General features: G+C 68.6%; 3 protein-coding genes across 4 annotated transcripts; 1 reads left to right on the forward strand and 2 right to left on the reverse strand.

The window, feature by feature from the left end:
- The first annotated feature begins 1,436 nt into the window (after positions 1–1,436).
- Positions 1,437–6,916, forward strand: CKAP2L (cytoskeleton associated protein 2 like). The gene is made up of 9 exons (XM_075444846.1): positions 1,437–1,505; positions 1,983–2,049; positions 2,622–2,688; positions 3,048–4,165; positions 4,564–4,756; positions 5,287–5,442; positions 5,940–6,003; positions 6,277–6,418; positions 6,498–6,916. The coding sequence occupies exons 1-9, from the start codon at positions 1,478–1,480 to the stop codon at positions 6,739–6,741; spliced, it is 2,079 nt and encodes a 692-aa protein (XP_075300961.1). The 5' UTR covers positions 1,437–1,477; the 3' UTR covers positions 6,742–6,916.
- LOC142364635 (cytosolic purine 5'-nucleotidase-like) lies at positions 6,910–11,218 on the reverse strand. Its single transcript, XM_075444549.1, is given in 11 exon segments — positions 6,910–7,500; positions 7,576–7,677; positions 7,795–7,971; positions 8,053–8,113; positions 8,181–8,220; positions 9,030–9,200; positions 9,292–9,358; positions 10,050–10,059; positions 10,061–10,286; positions 10,328–10,413; positions 11,184–11,218. Coding segments are annotated over 11 exon segments (1,038 nt in total). The 3' UTR covers positions 6,910–7,437.
- Positions 11,219–11,575: 357 nt separating this feature from the next.
- Positions 11,576–21,647, reverse strand: SLC20A1 (solute carrier family 20 member 1). Of its 2 annotated transcripts, none has more exons than XM_075444639.1 (11): positions 21,562–21,647; positions 20,918–21,403; positions 20,693–20,833; positions 20,535–20,620; positions 18,689–18,785; positions 17,098–17,217; positions 15,485–15,733; positions 14,865–15,402; positions 14,600–14,785; positions 13,160–13,244; positions 11,576–12,271 (listed from the first exon to the last, which is right to left on the reverse strand). In XM_075444639.1, exons 2-11 carry the CDS (start codon positions 21,231–21,233, stop codon positions 12,110–12,112), a joined length of 1,980 nt encoding a protein of 659 aa, XP_075300754.1. In that variant the 5' UTR covers positions 21,234–21,403; positions 21,562–21,647; the 3' UTR covers positions 11,576–12,109. The 2 variants fall into 2 exon arrangements, with proteins under 2 accessions (XP_075300754.1, XP_075300753.1); XM_075444638.1 differs by lacking the exon at positions 11,576–12,271 and adding an exon at positions 12,308–12,680.

A 21,647-nucleotide genomic window follows, 5' to 3' on the forward strand; every position in this document is an offset into this window, starting at 1 on the left:
AAGACCCTGCATTTGCCTTTGTTGAACCCCATCAGGTTCCTCTCTGCCCAACTCCCCAGCCTGTCCAGGTCTCGCTGGATGGCAGCACAGCGTTACTGGTGTATCCACCACTCCTCCCAGTTTGGTGTCATCAGCAAACTGGCTGAGGGTACACTCTAACTCTTCATCCAGGTCGTTGATTAAGAAGTTAAACAAGACTGGGCCCAGTACTGACCCTGGGGGACACCACTGGTTACCAGCCTCCAACCAGACTCAGCGCCGCTGATGACAACCCTCTGAGTTCTGCCATTCAGCCAGTTCTCAATCCACTTCACCGACCACTCATCCAGCCCACACTTCCTGAGCTTCCCTAGGAGGATGTTATGGGAGACTGTGTCGAAAGCCTTGCTGAAGTCGAGGTAGACAACATCCACGGCTCTCCCTTCGTCTACCCAGCCAGTCATGTCATCGTAGAAAGCCATTAGGTTGGTCAGGCATGATTTCCCCTTGGTGGATCCATGCTGACTACTCCTGATGACCTTCTCTTCCTCCACTTGCTTGATGATGGCCTCCAGGATAAGCTGCTCCATCACCTTTCCCGGGATGGAGGTGAGGCTGACCGGCCTGTAGTTCCCTGACGCACCGCACCTCGGCAGTGAGCCGGGGTGGGGGGCAGTGGCTGGGGCGGAGGTGGGGGGCTGCCAGGGGGGCTGTGGGTGGCCCCCACCCGTGGGACGCCCACCCCAGCCACCCCTCCGGCTGCGGGGTGGGCATGGGGAGGGGGTGGCGGAGGGTCCTGCATGGGGAAGCCAGGGAGGTCCCTGAGATGTGGGGTCACCCCCCACCCCCCGGGCTTTCCGCCCCGGCCTGGAGAGTCCCCAAAAGCAGCCGAAACAGCAGGAATTTCCCATCCATTACCACCCCCCCCTCCCGGCGTCATTGAATGGCTGTGAGAGCAACGAGCTGAGCGACACCATCCTGGGAAACTTTTTATTTCCACCTCCAGCCGCAACAAATCCCCCCATTCCCAGTAAAAACCACAACGTTTCCAAATGAATGTACATAAATTATAAGTATGTATACATATGTATGTTAAAAACAACAAATGCCCCGCCCCGCCATGCCTTGCCCCGCCCCTCCATGCCGAGCCCCGCCCATCGATGCCGAGCCCCGCCCCTCCGTGCCGAGCCCCGCCCCGACGCCCCACCCCACGCCCGCTAACGCCAAGCGCCTCCAATTGACGGCGCCGCCGCTGGTGCTGGCTTACCCCGCCCCGCCCCGATCCAGCCCCGCCCCCAGCCCCGCCCCCAGGGAGTGGTGCTGCCGGAGAGGCCGCGTTCTCCCCCCCACCCGCCCGCCTCTAGCCAATCGCGGCTCTCCTCGCCCGCCGGCCGCGCTCCCCATTGGCCGGTTTGAAGAAGGCGGTGACCAATGAGCCCGGCCTGACAGTTGGCGTCGGCGGGCGGGTGGTTTGACGGCGCTGAGGCGAGCGGGCGGCATGGAGCGGGCCGGGCCGGGCGCTGCGGGTGAGGGGCTGGGGGCCGCGGGCGGGAGCCCCGGGGCGCGGTGTCCAGGCGGGACGGGGAGGCTGAGGCGGTCTCAGAGCCCCGGGCCTGCGGGCCCTGGGGGGGGCAGCTCTGAGGCGAGGCCCTGGGGCCGGGACGGGGCCGGGCTCCGGGCTGAGCCCGCCGGGAGACCCCCCCGGTAGCGCTGTCAGCCCCGGGGGGTCGGGACAAGGCGGGGTGGGAGGTGTCCCCCGCCGAGCCCCCCCTCGTCTTCCCCGTCCCCGGGGCTGGCAGCGGGTGAGGCCCCGCCGGGCGCGGGGTGCGGGGCCGTGGCCACCGTCCCCCCTTGTCCTTCCCCAGCGCCGCGGAGGTTCTGGGCCTCGGGTGCCCGGGAGCCCCCGGGCGCTGGGAAGGCGCCGGGGTTGGTGGGAGCAGCGCTGGCAGGCTCGGGCGGGGGGCGCGGGGCACCCGCTGCATTTTCCTCCCGTCTCTTGGCAGCGGAGCGGAGAGGGCGGCTCCAGGAGAACCTCGCAGCCCAGGGGTGGCCGCAAGGCCCCAGCGCCAGGTGAGTCGGGAGGGCGCTGGGCTGGGGCTGGACGAGCTCCCGACCCGGGTCGCTCGCTGGTTCTCTCGGCTGGAGCTGACTGCCCGGCTTGCCGGCAGCCGCCTGCTCCCCGCAGCGATACCCGGCGTGCGGGGAATCGCCTCCTGCCAGCGCGGGGCTGTCAGGGCAGCACCCCGCAGCGTTACCGGCCGCAGGAGCCCAGGGATGGCTGGAGCGCTGGCGTTTCCCGCTGGCTGATGTTGTCTTTTCTGGGGGTTTTCGGAGTCTCCCCAGCTCCTCCAGACCTGTTCCCTGCCAGCCCCCCCCGCCTGCACGAAACATTTTGGTTCCTTTTCTTGTCAGCAGAAGCCGTGAGCTCTGTGACAGCCTTGGGTGTCAATGTTTTGTGTTGCTTTGCTGCTGCCACACAAAGGAGAAAGAATTAATACTGCATGGTACTTCCTTGGCAGCTTCTGGATTTCCAGAAGCTCCTCGTAAGCTCCCGTGGCAGAGACACCCAGCAGAGTTTTAGATATTTCAGCTTCTCTGCAGCAGCTCTGAAATAACCGGACACCTCGTTTGACTTCCTACAGAGCCTTTCTGAAGGACCAGACGAATCTCCTGAACCCTCTCTCAGAACCAGTTTCCAGACGGGCACAGGTAAGGAGAAATCTTTGGCGTCTGGTTTTGTGTTCCGTGCCTGGAGCGAGTCTGGTCAGAGCGGGGCACCCGAACCCTGTAAGCAGGGAGTTCCTGACCCCGGGGGTGCAGCCGACGGGTCGCTAAATCCCTGGCAAGAAGTCAGCTCGTTATTTTCCACAGGAACTCGGCGCGGGGAGGACTGGTCCCCTGCCCGTGTGCTGGCGGGTGCTGTGTCCCGGTTCTCTTGCCAACGGCTCTGGCACCGCGGGCCTTGGCGTGGCCATCCCCTGTGCTGGCAGGGCTGGGGCGGGAGCGAGCGGTCGGGGTTTGCCCGAGCCGAGCTCTCCTCGGGGCTGAGGTTCGCTTTGTCCCGCCAGGTCGAGAAGAACCAGAAGGACGTTCTGGGAGAGGCGGCGAAGGGCGCTCCGAGGGATGGCAAGCTTGGTGCCAAATCCCCGCGGCACGCTGACTGCCCTGCTCGGCCGATGGCTTCCAAGGCGTCGCAGAGAGCAGTGGCAGCACATCCAGAGCCGCCGAGGAAGAGCACAAAGCCTCCTGCGGGGCTCGGGCCGAGCAAGAGCCGCCCTGCGCAGCCCGGAGGGAGGCTGCCAGCTCCAAGCTCCGGTCGCCTGAATCCCGCAGGGCAGCGGAAGCCCGCGGAGGCGACTGTCGCCGCTGCAGCCCCTCCGACTGGGAGCCGCCGCCCCGCTCCTGGGGCACGTGGCTCCCGAAACGAAGGGCTGCAGGAGAGGCTGCTCAGCAACAAAGAGAACGTCTGCGCACCAGCCTCTGCGCGCCCTGCGCTGAGCAGAGTTCCTCGGTCTGCCGGGAGCAATCTCGGGAACAAGAGCGTCTTGGCTCCCAGGCAGAGCTCGGCCGCGGCGCCAAGAACCGCCACGGGCCCCAAGGACGGAGTCCACAGCCGCCGGGCTGAGGAAGAGCCGGGTCGGGAGAAAGTCAGCAAAGCCCTGCCGGGCTCCAAGGGCGCGTCCCAGAAGCCGAGTGTCAGACCTCAGCCAGTGCAGCCCCCTCGGGTACCGACTGCTGCTGCTGATTTGCTGCCTAAAAACCCAGGGGCGAACCAGGGAAAAACCAAGACGGCGAGGGAACGCGTAGGGAAGCCACTGGGCGCACCTGCAGCGGGAAGCCTTCAGCCCCAGGGAAGACCTCCCCAGATCAGAAGGTCTCCTGCCAAGCCTCTGGGCTGCAGCAACCCCCAGGGCCCCCCAAACCCCAAACCCATCTGGAGACCGTCTGGCCCCGGGCTGTGGCAAAAGCCCGCGGCGAAGGGCGAGGCGGGGAGGAAGGCCGCAAAGGTGGAGCCTCCTGCGGGCGCAGTCCCCCAGACGCAGCCTCGCGGCGCGCCCGGCGCCAGACCTCGAGCGATGGAGAGCGGCTTGAAGAGCGGGACGGATGGGGTTAACCCGGGGCGGCCGAAGGCGAGCGGAGTGCAGGCCAGGCGCGTTCCCAAGCCCCCGACGGCTGCGGACCGTAAGTGAGTAGCAGCTTCGGCCCACGCTGTCCTCGGCCCAGGAGACGGCAGAGCTGGAGACGTTGAGCGGGGCGAGGCGGCAGCGACCTGCTGAGAAGGGTCCCAAGTCCCCTGGCCAGCGAGCGCCTGTTTGACGCCCCGGGAAAGAGGAGGGTGGGGACGAGATGTGGGGGTACCCTGGGGTTCCTCTCCCACCGATCCTGTTTGATCCTCAGAGCACGCTGAAACCTGAGAGGGTTTTCCTCTGCCGGCCCGGAGCTCGGCTGCGTATTTCGGGTGGGTGCAGCAGCTCCTGCTGAGCAGCCGAAGCGGGCTGGAGGGAAGTGCCCAGGGAAAGCAGGAGCCTGGCGAGCGCTGGCGGTCTGCTGGGGGGTCACAGCGCTCCCTTGGTCCTTTCACAGGAGGCAGCTGGAGGAGTGGTTGGCATCCAAAGGCAAGACCTACAAGCGGCCGCCTATGACGCTGCTTCAGAAAACCCCAGCGAAGCTGTCCTCTGGAAACATCAAGGAGGAAGAGGAGCAGGAGGACCTGGAGCAGTTATTGGCGGAGAAGATCAACGCCATATTAACCGAGTGTCTGGAGCTGATTGAGGAGGTGGGAACGGGAAAGGGGCTGCTTGACCGGGCTCCGCTTCTCCTGGAGCATCCCAGGGGAGGAGGGCGACGTCCCCCCAGCAGCAGAGCAGGGCTTGGAGCGAGCAGGGGAGGTTCAGGTTGGATATGGGAGGTTCAGACTGGATATTGGGAAAAATGTCTTTACTGGAAGAGCGGTCAGGCATTGGCCCAGGCTGCCCAGGGCAGTGGGGGAGTCCCCATCCCTGGAGGGGTTCAGAACCCGTGTGGATGTGGCACTTGGGGACCCGGTTTAGCAGCCACAGTGGGGTTGGGGTGACGGTTGGACTTGGTCTTAGAGGTCTTCTCCAACCTGACCGATTCTGTGATTGTAAAAGCATCCTCGCTGGCTTGGCTGCGGTTCCGGAGGGAGAACATCAGCGTAGGAACAGTAAAAGTCCTTGAGGAGTTACGGGTGGGCCGAAGGCCGTGGCGAGGTGTGCTGGTGGGGAAGACGGGGCGGTTGCGGGCTCGCCCCCGTTGCCAGCTCTCTCCTTGCCCTTCTTCTGGCAGGGTGTGCGGGCAGAGGAGCTCTCGGCCGTGCTGTCCCGCCTGCCCCAGGCGGAGAAATTCGCCAAGTTCTGGATCTGCAAAGCGAAGCTGCTGGCGCGGAGCGGCCCCTTTGACGTGACAGAGCTGTACAAAGCAGCGGTCTGCGCGGGCGCTGCGGTGAGCGCGGCGCGCTGCTCGGCGGCAGCTCCCCGCGTCCCCTGCCGCGTGCCCGCCAGGTCCCGGGGGCTGCGTTTTTGGGATGAGTGGTGGTGGGGAAAGCAGCGCTTCGGAGCTGCCCCGTGGCGAGCCCTTGGGCTGCGCTCGGCCGGGCAGGCAGCGCCGTGCGGGCATGGCCAGGGCCCGGGGCGGGACGGGCACCCCGCACCGCGTCGGCGCTGTGCTGGGAGCGACGGGAGGGCAGCTCTGCGCCGGGCTGGGCGGCGGAACGGCGGCATCGGGTGGGATTTCCCGGCGCGGGGCGGGCGCCTGCCCAGCCGTGCCCGCGTGCTGGCCGCTCTCCCTCGCAGAAGGGAAATCCCGCCGCCTTTGGCCGCCTTTTGGCTGCGGCGCGGGGTGTCGCGACGCGGCAAAACCCTTTCCTCCCGCTGCGCTGTGCCTCCGGGCTCTGTTCCCGAGTCGGGCCTGCCTTGACCCGCCGTCTGCTTTTCCCGCAGCCGCTCGAGGAGCTCCGCAGAGTCGTCCTGGACATGCTGAAGGCTGCGAACCCGGCAGCAGGAGGTACCGTCCACGCGGGGGGCAGCCGGCTGGGGTTCCTGGCTGCTGCGGGCAGGTTTGCGGTGCGTCCCACCGCCCTGCGTCCCTGTGGGCTTTGCTGGAGACCGAGGGGTGTGAAAGCCCTCCCAGACGGGGCGAGATTGCTCTGCTGGGGCCGGGCTCGATCCCAGCCCATCAGGCGAGGTGCCCCAGCCTGTGCCCGCAGCGCCGCGGTGTTGTGATCCCTCCCCAGCTGCCGCTCTCTGCAACCACGCTGCCCTTTCCCTCTGCGAGCAGGGAGAAATGCTGGGGGGCCCGGCGCTGGGGAGCCCAGGACGCCTGGCCTGAGCGAGTGGCAGCACGCGGCCGCGACTCCCTGCCCGACAGCGAGCTCCTTCCTGCCCGTCTCCATCAAGCTCCAAGTGACCTCTGCGAGCAGGTGAGGCCGAGCTGCCCCGCTGCTGGCAGCAAGCACCCTCCGGGCAGGCTCTGCCTGAAGGCTCTCGTCCTCTCTGCAGAGGGAGGGAGCTGCTGGAAGCGCCGGAGCTGAAATTCCTGACGCCGGTGCGGCGCTCGCTGCGGATCGAGCGGGCTGGGAAGCTCTACCCGCAGATGCTGAAGGACCACGACCCTGTGGTGTCATCCCTCCGAGAAGTCCTGGTGGCTGAGGAGGAAACTCGGTTCTTGTTCCGGAAAAACAAGGCTTTGCCCGAGGTGGCGGAGCTGGAGGGTCTGAGTTTGTACCCCCCAGGGTGCTGCTGAGGGGTTCCCGGCGGCGGGCGGGCTGCTTGCTCCCCCGTGCCGCCTTGCACCCCCTCCCCTGAGTGCTCTTGTTGTTGCCTTTCAGATGTAAATACGTTAGCGGTAGCGCTTCGTAACCCTGTTTCTGTTCTATAATTGTTTGTATTGTTTTAATTACAGAAATCCTTGTGTCAGAGATGCCGTGTGCCCTCGTGAGTGGTGTGCGTGGTGCGGGCTGGGAGCGATGGGCTGCATCCCCTGGGGCTGCGCCGCGTGCCCCGAGTTTCCTGCTGTAGGATGGTGCCAGACGCCGCACCGCTCGCGGCACCTTCCGAGGGTCTGGCAGCCTCCCCTCCCTCGAGGGGCCAACCCCCAGCAGCCTTGTGCCCCCATCGTCACCATCCTGTCCCCAGCCAGCAGCGGTCCAGTCCTCATCCCCCCCTTTGGCCTCCTCCCGACACAGCTGGCGCCGGCGCAGTGTCTTTGTGGAGAAACCTCGGTGCTGGACGCAGTCGTGGAGCCGGCGCTGGGAGCCCCAGCACGGGTCTGGCAAGTGGGGGGCACGGGGCAGCCCACGGGGGGGACGGGCCAGGGCCACCAGCCATCGTGGGGTCACTGCTCGCTGACCATGGGGGGCTTTGGTCTGGCAACACACGAGGTCCGGGACCGCCGACCACCCTCCTGGGGCCAGCTCCTGCTGTCGGCGCTGGGCTGGGCTCAGGCCTCTCCATCCTCCTCCTCTTCCTCCTCCCCACTGGAGCTCTGGGGGTCCCCAGCAGCCTGAGACGGAGGTGGAGGGGCTCAGCGGGCGCAGGACCCCACTGCTGGTGACCCCCATGCCCTCCTGCCACCCACCTTCGGGCCGGGGGGGGCCGTGCCGGGCCATCCATGGTGCCAGGGCCGTACCAACCCCCCCGCGTCCAGCCGGCCGTGCTCCACCAGCGACTCGAGTGCCATCTGCGCCGGGAGAAGGCTGGCAGCGAGGGGCTGGGAGCCCCCCAACCGCCTCCGCCAGCCCTGAACCCCACGCCGCGGGCAGAGAGGGAAACTGAGGCACGGCTGGGGGCTGCGTACCAGGATAGGGGGTGCCCGGAAGAGGAAGCTGAAGGGGCAGCAGAGGAAGCTGACGAAGGAGGCGGCGTAGAGGTCGGCGTAGCGCATCAGCTGCCTGGCGAATTGGGTCCGGCGCGAGCCGCAGCGGAAGAGGCTGCCCATCTTCCCGGGGCTCGTGCCCATCCCGTGCGTGACTTTCTGCGGGGGTGGCGGGACGGTCAGGGCACCCGACGCCCCCGCTCCCACCCCGCGGCTGGGATGGGGGTCCCCGGGCGTCACCTGCATCCGACGCTCGATGGAGCTGACGTCCGGGTGCTCGCTGCTGCCGCTGTCCCAGTGCCTGGCGAGGGAGAGCCCCGCCTGGGGGGTCCCCATGGGTGCCCCCCGCCCGCCCCGTGCCCACTCACTGGTACAGCTCCACAAGGAAGAGCTCCGGGCTCCGCAGCTCTGCAAGGGCGACGGGGCCGGCTCAGCGCCACCAACGTCCCCCCGTGACCGGCACAGGGCATCAGGGCATGTCCCACCGGGTCTGGTTTTGCCATTGGGGGGGGTAGGAGGCTCCAGGCCGTGTCCCCGAGCTGGGCTGAGCCATGTCCCCAAGCTGGGAGTAGCTGTGTCCCAAAGCTGGGCATGGCCATGTCCTCATACTGGGCTTGGTCATGTCCCCAAGGTGGGCTCGGCCATATCCCAAGCTGGGCTTGGCTGTGTCCCCAAGCTGGGCCCAGTTGTGTCCCCAATCCGGGCGTGGCCATGTCCCCAGGGTGGACTCGGCTGTGTCCCCGCACTGGGCATGGCCATGTCCCCAGGGTGGACTCGGCTGTGTCCCTGCACTGGGTATGGCCATGTCCCCAAGCTGGGCACAGCCGCATCCCCAAGGTGGGCCCAGCCGTGTCCCCCAGGTGGGCTCAACTGTGTCCCCAAGCTGGGCATGGCCATGTCCCCAGGGTGGGCTCAGCCACATCCCCACACTGGGCATCGCCGTGTCCCCAAGGTGGGCTCAGCTGTGTCCCCAAGGTGGGCTCGGCCATGTCCCCAAGGTGAGCTCAGCCATGTCCCCAAGCTGGGCTTGGCCGTGACCCCAAGCTGGGCTCAGCCATGTCCCCAAGGTGGGCTTGGCCGTGTCCCCAAGGTGGGCTTGGCCGTGTCCCCAAGGTGGCTCGGCCATGTCCCCAAGGTGGGCTCAGCCATGTCCCCAAGGTGGGCTTGGCCGTGTCCCCAAGGTGGCTCGGCCATGTCCCCGGCCGGGCGCTGCTCACCGCTCTTCCCCATCCAGACGCGCAGCTCGCGGGGCAGCTCGGGCACCACCAGGAAGGTTCGCCAGCCCTGCCGCTTCTTGGACTCGAGGATGTCCCCGAAGATGTGGTCCCCCACGCAGGGAATGTCCTCGCCCTTCACGCCCAGCAGGTCACAGACCACGTCCGAGGGGCCTGCGGCAGCCGGACGTCAGGGCCAGGGCGCGGGCGCGTCGTGGTCCCTGCCCCCGTCCCTGCCACCCACGGACGCTGGCCGGGCGCTCACGGCCGGAGCAGACGGCGCAGTGCTGGAGGGGGCCAGTGTGCGCCCCGACGCGCAGCGTCCCCGTGTCCTGCGGGACCAGAGACCCCTGGGACGGGGTGGGTACCGTCACCCGCGCCCGCTCGGTGCCCACCCGACAGTGAATCCCCCCCACGGTGCACACGGGACCCCCGCTACGGTGCCCACCACCCCGACTGGTGCCCACGCCCGCTTGGTGCCCACCCAATGGTGAATCCCCCCCACGGCGCCCACAGGACGCCCCCCACGGTGCCCACCACCCCAACTGTTACCCGCGTCCGCTCAGTGCCCACCCGATGGCGAATCCCCCCTGCAATGTCCATGGGACCCCCACTATGGTGCCCACCACCCCAACCGGTGCCCGCATCCGCTCGGTGCCCACCCAACAGCAAATCCCCCCCACGGCGCCCATGGGACCCCCGCTACAGTGCCCACAACCCCAACCATTACCCACGCCCGCTCGGTGCCCACCTGATGGCAAATCCCACCCCACGGTGCCCAGGGACCCCCACTATGGTGCCCACCACCCCGACCGTTACCTGCACCCACTTGGTGCCCACTTGACGGCAAATCCCCCCCCACAGTGCCCATGGGACCCCCCACTACGGTGCCCACCACCCCAACCGGTGCCCATATCCGCTCGGTTCCCACCCAATGGCGAATCCCCCCTGCGATGTCCATGGGACCCCCACTATGGTGCCCACCACCCCAACCGGTGCCCGCGGCAGCGGGGGGGTCCCCACCGTGTTGACGGCGCAGGACGGTGCCCTTGGCGAAGAGGAGCGGCTTGGGGGGGTCCACCACGACGAGGTCGAAATGGGCTCGCCAGGGCCGCTGCCGGGGGTCGGCGTGGGGTGGGGGGGGCAGCGAGGGGCACCCATGGCACCCGAGGGTGGGGAAGGTGGGGTCGTACCGGTGGGCGAGGATCTCCTGGGGGTACCCGATGGAGACCAGTTCCTCGTAGTGGGGGGACTGGTACACTGGGGGGGGAGGGGTTTGGGGGGGTCCCACCGCCCCCCACCCACCCAGAGAAACGCCCTGGCCAGGGTGCAGTCCAAGCCGAAGCACTTGACCTTCTCCAGCGCCAGGCTCCGGCTGAGGAAGATTCTGGGGGGTACCCCGGGGGGGGGGGAAACTATGGGGGGGGGGGGGGGGGGGGTGTCTAGGGTGGGGGATGGGATGGGGACCAGTTCCCACGTCCCAGTCCCTGGCAGGGGAAGGAGGGGGGGCTGCCCAGGGCCCCACAGTGAGTTATTGGAGCAGAAAAATGGGGGGGTTGGGGGATGGTGAGCCCCCCCCCCCCCCCCCCCCCCGGCGGGTCTAAATGGGGGTGGGGGGTGGGGGTGCCCCCGCAGGGCCTCTGCCCCCTCCCGCAGCCCTCCCCCTTAGCTGCACCCCTGGGGTCCTGCCCCCCCCCCCCCGGTGCCGCCGGTGCCGGCAGCCCCCCCGCAGCGCCCGGGGGTCCCCCGGGCCCCCCCCCGGGTCCCGCCGCCGCTGGAACGGGGCCCCGCAGGACCTCCCCCCCCCCCCGGCCCCAACCGGCGGGGCCCGGGGTTGGGATCCCCCCAAAATGGGGCGGCGATCCCCCTCGCGACCCCCCCCCAAAATGAGGCAATGCGTCCCAAATGGGGCAGACCCCCTCCCCAAAAGGGGCTTCCCCCCCGCCCCTCCCCCCGGGACACACCCCCCCCCCCCCCCCCCCCAGAGCCCCCGGTGTTTGCCCGGCGCGGCCGCTGGCACCGGGCACCGGGGAATCATTAACCGGGGGTCAAGGACCGGCCCCGGCCCCCCCCGGGCAGGGGAGAGCTGGGGGGGGGGGGGGGCCAACCCGGGCCCACCCCCCCCTCCCCCCGGGAGAGACAGGAGGGGGCACCCACAGTCCCAGCGGGGATGTCCTTGTGTCCCCCCCCATCCCAACCCCCCCCCAGGGCACATCCCCAAGCCCGTGTCCCCCCTCCCAGGCAGGGCTCAGCCCCCCCGGGTGCCCCCCCCACCTTTAACCCCAGGCCCCCCAGCACGGGAGGGATCAGGCCCCCCCCCCCCCCCCCCCCATAGGGACCCCAGCAGCAGCTCCTGCCCCGGGGGGGGGGGGGGGGGGGGGGGGCCCATAAGGATCCCCCCCCCAGGTGCAGGGCCCCGATAACCCCCCCCGGGCTGTGACAGCCGGTCCCGTGATGGGGGGGCCACACACGAGGCCGTTATCAGCCCCCCCCAGCCCTGGGCGTGGGGCCCAGGGCCCCCCCGCGCCCCCCCCCCGGCAGCGCTGGCGTACGAAGGGAATCTTTATTGAGTCCGAGGTAGCAGCCATGGGGGGGGGGGGGGAACCAGGACCCCCCCCCCCAGTGGGACAGCGGGGTCCGCACCGCTACAGCGATGGAGGCGAAGCCGAACGCAGCGCAGCCCGCGATGGAGGGGGGGGGTCCCCACGGCTCCCCAGCCCCCCCAGGAGGGGCAAGGACCAGCCCCCAGCCTTACCCAAGGAGGAATCCGTGCCAGGGGAGCTTAATTAAAGTCATTAAATGAAGAGAAGTGGCCTCGCAGAGCTGCTAATCTAAAGCTACAGCGCAGCTGGGGGGGGGGGGGGGGGGGACGCACCCCCCCCAAAACTGAGCGCCAAGACATTTATATTAAAAAAAAAATAACAATAAACAAACTCTGATACTTCAGTGACGACGCTACGGCGAGCGGAGGAAGCCCCCGGGGTGACAGCAGCCCCCTGCCCAGCCCCCCCCCCCCCCGGCTCCGGGAGGGGTGGGGGGGCCGCAGGGAAGGGGGAGCAGCAGGAGCCCCCCCCCCCGTGTCCTCAGCCCCTGAGGAGGGCGAATTTGAAGAGGGCCATGATGGCGGCGCTGATGAGCCCCGAGATGGGGACGGTGACGAACCAGGCCAGGAAGATGTTGCGGAAGAGGCGCCAGTCCACGGCCTTGCGGGAGCGCAGCCAGCCCACCGAGACCACGGAGCCCACCTGGGGGGGCCGCAGGGCTCAGCGGGGGGGGGACACCCCCCTCTGCCACCCCCCCTGTGCCACCCAGGGACCCTCCTGTGCCAGCCCACCGAGACCACGGAGCCCACCTGGGGGGCCACGGGGCTTAGGGGGGTGGGGACCCCCCTGGGGGGACCCCCCTGTGCCACCCAGGGACCCCCATATGCCACCATCCCCCCCTGTGCCAGCCCACCGAGACCACGGAGCCCACCTGGGGGGGGCCACGGGGCTTAGTGGGGTGGTAACCCCCCTGGGGGGACCCCCCTGTACCACCCCCCCTGTGCCACCCCCTGTGCCAGCCCACCGAGACCACGGAGCCCACCTGGGGGGCCACAGGGCTTAGTGGGGTGGGGACCCCCCTGTGCCAGCCCACCGAGACCACGGAGCCCACCTGGGTGGGCCGCAGGGCTCAGCGGGGTGGGGACCCCCCTGTGCCACCACCCCCCCTCTGCCAGCCGGGGACCCCCCTGTGCCACTCCAGGACCCCCCCCTGTGCTGACCCCCATGTGCTGCCACCCCCCCCTCTGCCACCCCAGGACCCCCCTGTGCCACCCACCCTGTGCCACCTGGGGACCCAGCTGTGTGGCTGAGGGTCTCCAGCCCTTGGGGACAGAGCAGGGTGCTGGGGACAGGGCATGGCCCCCCCAGTGTTCCCACAGCCACTGGGGTGGCCCCCCCATGGGGTTTTGGTCTCCTGTCACCTCCTCGAGTGCCCCCCCCAGCCCAGGGACCCCCCCCCCCCCCGCCCTGTGTGGCCACTGCCCCCCCCTCCATGGCGACGCCGGCAGCAGAGCTGGGACACGATGGCGGGCCACCAGCCTGGCACCATCGGCACCCGAGCCAGGCCCACCCCCCCGGGCCCCCCCCCACCTTGCAGTGGGTCGTGCTGATGGGGAGGCCGACGTTGGAGGCGATGACCACGGTCAGGGCGGACGCCAGCTCGATGCTGAAGCCGCTGCGGGGACGGAGGGACACGTGAGAAGGGGGGGGCTGGACCCCCTGCCCCAGCCCCACCCAGGGCTGCTCTCCCCAGGGTCCTCACTCGGCTCGCCAGCCCCCCCGCCAGCCCCAGACCGACCCCCCCTGAGGGATGCAAGGAGGTGTTATGGGGCCACCCACACCCCAGCAACGAAACCCCCCCAAGGGAGCACGTGGAGGGGCTCCAGGGCTGCCCCACAGCAGACCCCCCCTCGACAGCAGCGCCAGACGGACCCCCCCCCCCCCCAAGGGACACAGGGAGGTGTTACGGGGCCACCCAGACCCCATCTCCATCACCCAAGCAACGAAACCCCTCCAAGGGAGCACAGGAAGGGGGGGCTCTAGGGCTGCCCAAAGCCTCCCCCTGCCCCACAGCAGAGCCCACCTCGACAGCAGCCCCAGACTGACCCCCCCACACCCCCCCCGAGGGACGCAGGGAGGTGTTATGGGGCCACCCACACCCCAGCAACAAAACCCCCCCAAGGGAGCACGTGGAGGGGCTCCAGGGCTGCCCCACAGCAGACCCCACCTCGACAGCAGCGCCAGATGGACACCCCCCCCCCCCCCCCCCCCAAGGGACACAGGGAGGTGTTACGGGGCCACCCAGACCCCATCTCCACCACCCAAGCAACGAAACCCCCCCAAGGGCGCACAGGGAGGGGGGGCTCTAGGGCTGCCCGAAGCCTCCCCCTGCCCCACAGCAGACCCCACCTCGACGGCAGCCCCAGACCAACCCCCCCACACCCCCCCCCGAGGGACGCAGGGAGGTGTTATGGGGCCACCCACACCCCAGCAACAAAACCCCCCCAAGGGAGCACGTGGAGGGGGGGCTCCAGGGCTGCCCCACAGCAGACCCCACCTCGACAGCAGTGCCAGATGGACCCCCCCCCCCCCCCGAGGGACGCAGGGAGGTGTTACGGGGTCACCCACACCTCAGCAACGAAACCCCCCCCCCCCCAAGGGAGAACATGGAGGGGGGGCTCCAGGGCTGCCCCAAGCCTCCCACTGCCCCACAGCAGACCCCACCTCGACGGCAGCCCCAGACTGACCCCCCCACACCCCCCCCGAGGGACACAGGGAGGTGTTATGGGGCCACCCAGACCCCAGCAACGAAACCCCCCCAAGGGAGCACGGGGAGGGGGGGCTCCAGGCTGCCCCAAGCCTCCCCTGGCCCCACAGCAGACCCCACCTCGACGGCAGCCCCAGACCAACCCCTCCGAGGGACACAGAGAGGTGTTACGGGGCCACCCACACCCCAACAACGAAACCCCCCCCCTCTGAAGGGAGAACATGGAGGGGGGGCTCCAGGGCTGCCCCCCCGGCAGCCCCTACCTCGAGGGCGTGATGGGAGTCAGGTCCTTGCCCATGGTCTGGATGACTCTCCTCCCCCAGACCCAGAGGCCGATGCAGATCCCCACGCCTCCGTAGAGCAGCAGCCAGATGGGGGTTGCCACCTTGGTGGCCACGTCGCCCGTCTGGTAGACCAGGTAGAGCGCGACCAGGGGCCCTATGGCGTTGCTGGAGGAGAAAGGGGAGCTGGTCCGGAGGCTGCGGGCGCGGCGGGCACCAGCCCCGCGCTCCCGCTGCCCCAACCCACCTGACGTCATTGCCACCGTGAGCGAAGGAGCCAAAGCAGGCGGTGAGGATCTGCAGGAACTGGAAGAGGAGGGACACCTCGGGCTTGTCCTGGTCCTGCCACTCTTCCAGGGAGCCGGTGCTGCCCTTCCGCTCGCCGGCTCCCATCTCCACCTGGGCCGCGCTCAGATCCACGTCGGCGGCCGGGTGGGCATCGGCCACCGCGTTGCAGTAGCTGGTGTAGCTGTCCATGCGCACCCTCTTCTTGGCGTCGGCCGCCGGCCAGGTCAGCTTCTCCACGTCCTCGGCGTCCCTGGCGCGGAGGGAGTCCAGGGGCATGCCGCAGATGGCCATGGTGTAGGACGTGTAGCTGTTGTTGCGCCGCAGGGGTCTGTCCGCGGCGTCGCCCATGCAGTCGCCCATCTTGGCCAGGTGCAGCTTGTGGAGCAGCTCCTTGTAGAGCCCGGAGTCCTTGTGCACGGTGTGGTACTGGTGCTGCCCGCCGGAGCCCAGCTGCTGGGTGAACTGGACCAGGTTGCCGTTGGGCAGCCGCACGGCTCCTGCCGAGAGAGACGGCGGGGGTTTAGCGGCCGGGGTTGGGGGGGACAGCCCGACACCCCCACCTCGCCCCCCAGCACCCACCGCTGTCGATGCTGGTTTCCTTCAGGTCAAGGCTGGGGAGCCTCTCCGGCTCCGGGGCGTCCTCGGGGTCCCCCAGGTTGAAGGCGACGGTCCTGTCCTCCCCCACCGCCCGCTGGGACGCCGCCGAGGCCACGTCGGCGACCGGGCTCTTGGCAGCACCCAGGGGCACCTTGGGCTCCTCGTGGTCCTCCCTGGGGCCGACGTTCTTCTCCATCAAGGGGCTTTCCGAGGGGCTGGATTTGATCTCTCCTGCCGAGGGAGGCAAGCTGCCGTCAGCCCCCTTCCCACCGCCGCGCCCGCCGCCCGCCCACGCCGCTCGCCGCTCCGATTCATGGCGGCTAAATAAAATTTACAGCTTCCCCGCTCCCGTTCCTGAACTTTGGAAACGGCCAGGATAAGGTGTGATTGCCTGGGCACCGCAGCCGCACCAGCGCAGGCCAGCTCATCGCCTATTTTTAGCCCCCCCCCACCCACACGGGGTGCGGCCAGCACCATTACGGGCCCCATCCTGCCTACAGCAGAGGTTCCTCTCCCAGCCGTGTTTGTCCCGGCCCCAGCGCCCGTGGGATGCTCCGGACCCGCATCCGGGGCGGCTGCGACCCCCGGGAAGGTGCCCGGAAGATCCCAGCCCACCGGCTCAGGATGGCTCAGCCACCCGGGCTCCCCTCCAGCTCCCACCCGTGGGTGGCAAAGCCAAACAGGAGCCCGTCTCCTCCTCCCGAGGACCTCCCGGTCCCCTGCCCCGCCAGCAGCGCCGAGCCCCGGGAGCCCAGCCCGTCCCTCCGCCTCTGCCGGGAAAAGCGTGTTTTCTCCGGGTGAAAACATGAGCTCAGCGCCCTCGGACAGCGACAAAAACACCAGCTCCTCGCCGCAGACGGGACCGGTTCCCAGCACCCAGCCCCACAGCACCCACCCCCAGCGGGGCAGCTCGCCGCGCAGGCGGGAGCTCAGCTGCGGCGCCGACAGCCAGAGGAACGCCAAGGGCGGCCATCGAGCTGCCAGCCACAGGCCCAGTCACCCCAGCCTGGCAAGGACGCTGGTGTCCCCCCCCTTGTCCCCAGTTCCTCCAGCGCCGCGGGGTTTCTGCGCCAGGGCCACCCGCGAGCCGCCCGTCCTTATTCAGGAGGCAGAACCCGGGACCGCTCTTCTGGCTGCCTTTCAAGAGAGGTTTTTTTCTCTCCCTTTTGCCGCAGGGAACGGATTTCAGTGGCTTACGCAGCTTTAACTTGTGATCGGCACCTGCCGGGCCGAAGGCCGACCCGCGGGTACGCCGAGGTCACGGTCACCCCGCCGAGCGGGCCGGCTCCTGCCTCCTCTTCCTCCCCACTAAAGAGAGAATCCGGGCTCCCGAACGTCGCCCGCTGCCCCGCGCGGCTCGAGGAGCGACGGCCCCGCTCCCAAACCGGCCGCCAGACCCCGCGCTGCGGCCGAGGGGTCCCGGGAGCCGCTTCACCCCCGCGACTCGGGGTCTGCCCGGCAGCCTCGGCGCTAACGGCAGCCTCGGCTCCCGGCTAACGAGGGCCCTGCGGCTAACGGGATCTCCCGCTGGGAAGAGAAGGCGGTTAGCGCGAGCGCGCCCTTCCCCAAGGAGCGCAGAGCGCGGCGTTACTCACGTTCAATTTTCTTCTTCATTCTCGGACACACACAGAACCAGACGACGAGAGCACAGACAACAGCACTCCCCGCCGAAATTAGGAGGATACCCCACAGAGGAAGTTTGTCAAAGCCCAGCACTAGGAAATAAAACAACGGATCTTTGAAAACCTCCGGGCAAAAAGCCTCCTCGACGCACGACTCCGCTCCGTCCCCGCGCGGGGACTCCACCGCCTGCGACGTCCCTCTGCTGATTCGCCTGCTCGGGAGAAACGCTGTCGGAAAGCCGGCGCCGGCCGCGCCGAAACCGAGAGCTCAGCCCACGGAGAAGCCCCCCCTGGGTTACCACTGCCCCCCACCAAAAGCTGATCTCGCACCCGCGCCTTCCCCTCCGGCCGGGGACGGGTGCTGTGCCCCGAGCGGGGACAGGAGCCTCCCCGCAGCCCTGGGCTCCTCACTTGCTGCAATGTCAAAGGAAAGAAAAAAAAACCCAAATAAAAAAAAAAATACTGCCCGGCATGGCTGCTGCAGCGCCAGCACCGCGGCCCCGGCTCGCCGAGGGGACACGCAGGGCTGTCCCCACCGCAGAGCCCCCCGCACCGCCCCGCGCCCGGGCAGGATGCTGCTCCCGCTCCGTCCCCGGGGACGCAGAGCTCGCCTTGCGGCGTCGCGTGAGCCGGTGCCGAGCGCTCTCGCCCGCAGCGTGACTTTCGGCGGGGGCCGAGAACTCGCCGCTCCCAGCGCGGCACCGGCACCGCACCCCCGCGCTGCGCTGTCGGCTGGTGCCAAGCCCGGCTCGCCCAAGGCCACCGGCCCCGCGGAGCTCGCCCAGCCCGACACGAATCCGCCTCGGGGGTGCCAGGCGGCCCCCCCGTGCCCCCAGCCCTGCCTCCTCCCCCGGGCTGGGAAGCCAAGGGAGCCACAAATTTTTCCAGGCGCTGTTTACGGAGCGAAGGCTGCCCTCACCCCCCCTGCAGCGAGTCCTGCACAACAGGAAACCCACGCCGGGACCGAAAACGGCTCGCGCCGAGTCACCCCGGCCGAGGGCGGTTACGGAGCCGCCGGCTCCGCGGGCAGAGCCGCCCTTCCCCTGCCGAGCCCCCTCCTCGTCCTGCGTCCCCCCACACACACACGACAGCCAAACAGGCATTTCAGTTTGGCTTTTCCAACCAAAATACCCGCTCCGCTCCTCGGCACGGGCGCCAGCTCTGCTTCCCGGGGGTAACGAGCTCATCCCGAGGGGGCTCGGGAGGCACAGCCCCCGTCCCTGCTCCCAGCCTCGCCGCCGGCAGCCCCAGGAGCCTCCCCGGCGGCGGCCGCGTCCCTGAGCTTTGGCACAGGGAAGGGGGAAGTCACGTTCTCTGCCAAGTCCTGGGAAGTCTAAGGAGAAAGGTCTGGAGGGGTTTAGTTTGAGCAGGTCTCTCTGGCTGGGCAACTAGCTAGCCCAGAACTCGGCGCACGCTAGCCTGCAGCCTTCCGTGACCGGCACAGGCCAGCCGCCTTCTAGGAGATTTCAGCCCTGTAAAGCAAAAAAGGGGTAAATCGTGCATTTAATGGAGGTTTTGGAAAGAAGTCACAAATTCAGGTTGCAGCGTTGTGGCGTGTACTTACGGGGTGCGCCGGTGTACATGATGGAGAAGAGGTTGATCCCCACGGTGCAGGCGTAGAAGACGGGCAGCGCTCGCAGGCCGTTGGGCACCGGATCCGCCTGCGAAAGCGGGAGCAGCGCTGGGAACGCCGGAGCTCGAGGGCTGCGCGGCAGCCGAGGAGCAGCCAGCAACAGCCCCTTCCCCAGAGCGGGTCCGGGCAGAGCACCCGGAGCACAACCCACGGGGCTGCCGCCGTCGGACCCCCTGACAGCCCACCACGGGGTCCCAGGAGGGTCCCCAGGGACGGCCCAGCCGCGGGTCCCCCCGCTCCGAGGCCGCAGCGTCTCATCCGCGCCCACAGCCAGGGGCTGCCTGGCTCCGGGACCCCTCCGAGGTGTCCCAGGGGGGTCCCCAGGGACGGCCCAGCCGCAGGTCCCCCCGCTCCGAGGCCGCAGCGTCTCATCCGCGCCCACAGCCAGGGGCTGCCGGGCTCCGGGACCCCTCCGAGGCTCCCCACCCTGCAGACCTCCACCTGCACCCGTGTTTTCTCTCAACTCCCCGGGGTCCTTTCAGACAAATCCATTTGTCGGACAAAGCTTTTACCTCTTTCCAGCTGACTCGGGCCGGTTTATTCCGTCCTTTACTCAAAGCAGCTCATCCGACCGCAAACCTGCGCGGAGCGGCCCTCGCCCCAGCAGCAGCAGCCCTGAATCTCCGCCGCTGCCCAGCGATCGGGGGTCGAGCGCCGGTGCAAACACACCGAGCGCTACGGAACGCCAAGCGGGACGCAGCACCCGGGCCACTCGGCACCGGGGCCAGCCCGGCTCCGAAAGGCCGGTTACGCGAGGTTACCGCGACGCTGGGTTGTTTTAAAGGGCTGCCAGGCAGAAACCAGGAGCGATAAGATCTTAACATCTCCTGAACCAGAAACAGTCAGAGCTGAAAGACCTAAAATAATTTAAGTTAATCTCAAATACGCAGAAGAAAGTGCCGGAGTTCCTCTGCACTGGGCTGGCTACCCCCGCTCCGGGCTGGCAGCGTCCTGCGCGCCATCGGCCTCTCCGAAAGACAAGGTCTGAAGCTGCCACCTCCATTTCCAGCACCTTTGGGTGCCCAAGCCCTCTCCCCAGGCTCTCCCCGGCTCCCAACAGCGGGAGGGTGGCCCCGAAGCCAGCCCGAGCACCCCTCGGGCTCACAGCTGGGAGGAACGCGCAGTTTCCACAGCGCCAGGGATGATTCTGGCCCTCCTGGCTTTAAAAAAAAAAAAGCCACCGCTGTCGGTCATTGCCCTCCTCTGCAGCATGGCCCACGAGGAGGCCCAGCCTTGCACCAGGGAAAAGCCCACCACGAAGCTCTGATCTTCTCAATTCTGGGCTACTTCGCTACGTGGAAACCAAAGCTGCTTCTGCTGAGGCCAGGTGGGACACTCCCGGCCCAGACCTTCTGGAGGAGCTTGCGCGAAGCCCCCTCGCAGAATCACAGAACGGTGGGGGCTGGAAGGGACCTCTGTGGGTCATCTCTGCTTTCGGGAGCAGCTATGGGTCTCATTTTCCCGGCCCTCCAGCTCCTCCTGGACAAAGGCTCAGCCAAGCGTCATGGATGCGCCTGGAGAAGCTCCCGGGAGCACGGAGGCCAAGCACCAAGTCCAACGGGCAGCGGAGGGAGCTCCTGGTAGCCCCAAGGACCAAGCTGCCCAGGGCAGCGGGGGAGTCCCCATCCCCAAAGGGATAACGGGTAGAGGTGGCACTTGGGGACATGGCTCAGCAGACATGGTGGGGTTGGGTCAACGGTTGGACCCGATGGTCTTAGAGGTCTTTGCCAACCTTAATGGTTCTACAAAGTCAAAAACCAGGGTGGACAGCCCTTACCTTACGGAGGATGAACCTGCGGACCAGGAAGAACAGGACAGCAGACATGATGCCCGAAAGGAGGGGCGAGATGAACCAGGACAGCACTGGGAGAGGGAGAAGAGGCAGGATCAGCGCCGCCCCGCTGCGGGGGGAAGCCCGCGGGGAGCTGGACCTACCGATCTTCAGCAGCTCGGACCACTTGACGCCTTCCTGCCCTTTGGCCACCAGCGAAAAGCCGATGGTCGCCCCAACGATGCAGTGGGTCCCAGAAATGGGGAGCTTCAAGAACGAAGCCACCAGCTGCCACACAGCGGATCCTGGAGGAGGAGGAGGAGCCCGGTAAGGAAGCCATCGTCGGGACACCCCAAGGCACCCCCCCCCGGTGTTGGGGACCCCCTCACCGAACATGGCGCTGATGGAGCCCGCCATCAGCAGCTGCTGCGTGCCGTTGTACATCTCCACGTCGATGAGCCCCTTGCGGATGGTCTCGCTGACCTTGGCTCCCAGCAGGACGGAGCCCACCGTCTCGAAGACGCTGGCCAGGACGCAGGCCTGCCGCAGGGTCACCACCCCCGAGCCCACCGCCGTCCCGAACGAGTTGGCGACGTCGTTGGCGCCAACAGAGAAGGCCAGGACGAAGGCGATGACGAAGCCCAGGACCAGCATCCAGAGGAAGGCCGCCATGGGGGCGGGGGGCACGGCAGGGGTCGGGTCCATGGTTTGGGGCCGGGGGGGGAGGGGGGCGTTAATAAATTAGGTATAAAATTAAATATTGGGGGGGTGGGGAGGTCGCTATAGGGCACGGGGGGGCTGCGCCGTCCTACGGCCCCGCCGGGCGCGGGGGGTGTGGGCCGGGGGCCGCGCCATGGCCTGCTCCGCTCTTCATCCTGCGCGGGAGAGACGGGGCTCAGCGGGGGGGGGGGGCGGGGGGCACCGCACCGGGTAACGGCCCTTCCCGCGCGCCGGTAACGGCCGCTCCCGCGCGTGCGCCCCGCCACCATGCGCGCGCGCCCCCGCCGAGCCCCGCGCCCCGCCGCGGACTCACCGGCAGCGCCGGGCCGCGCTCCCCGGGCAAGGCCGAGCCGCTCCGCGCCGGGCCCGCTCCGCTCCCGCCACCTCCGCCCGCCGCGC

The sequence above is a fragment of the Opisthocomus hoazin genome, chromosome 28 (assembly GCF_030867145.1).
Source record: "Opisthocomus hoazin isolate bOpiHoa1 chromosome 28, bOpiHoa1.hap1, whole genome shotgun sequence".
In the NCBI taxonomy this organism is placed as follows: Eukaryota; Metazoa; Chordata; class Aves; order Opisthocomiformes; family Opisthocomidae; genus Opisthocomus; species Opisthocomus hoazin.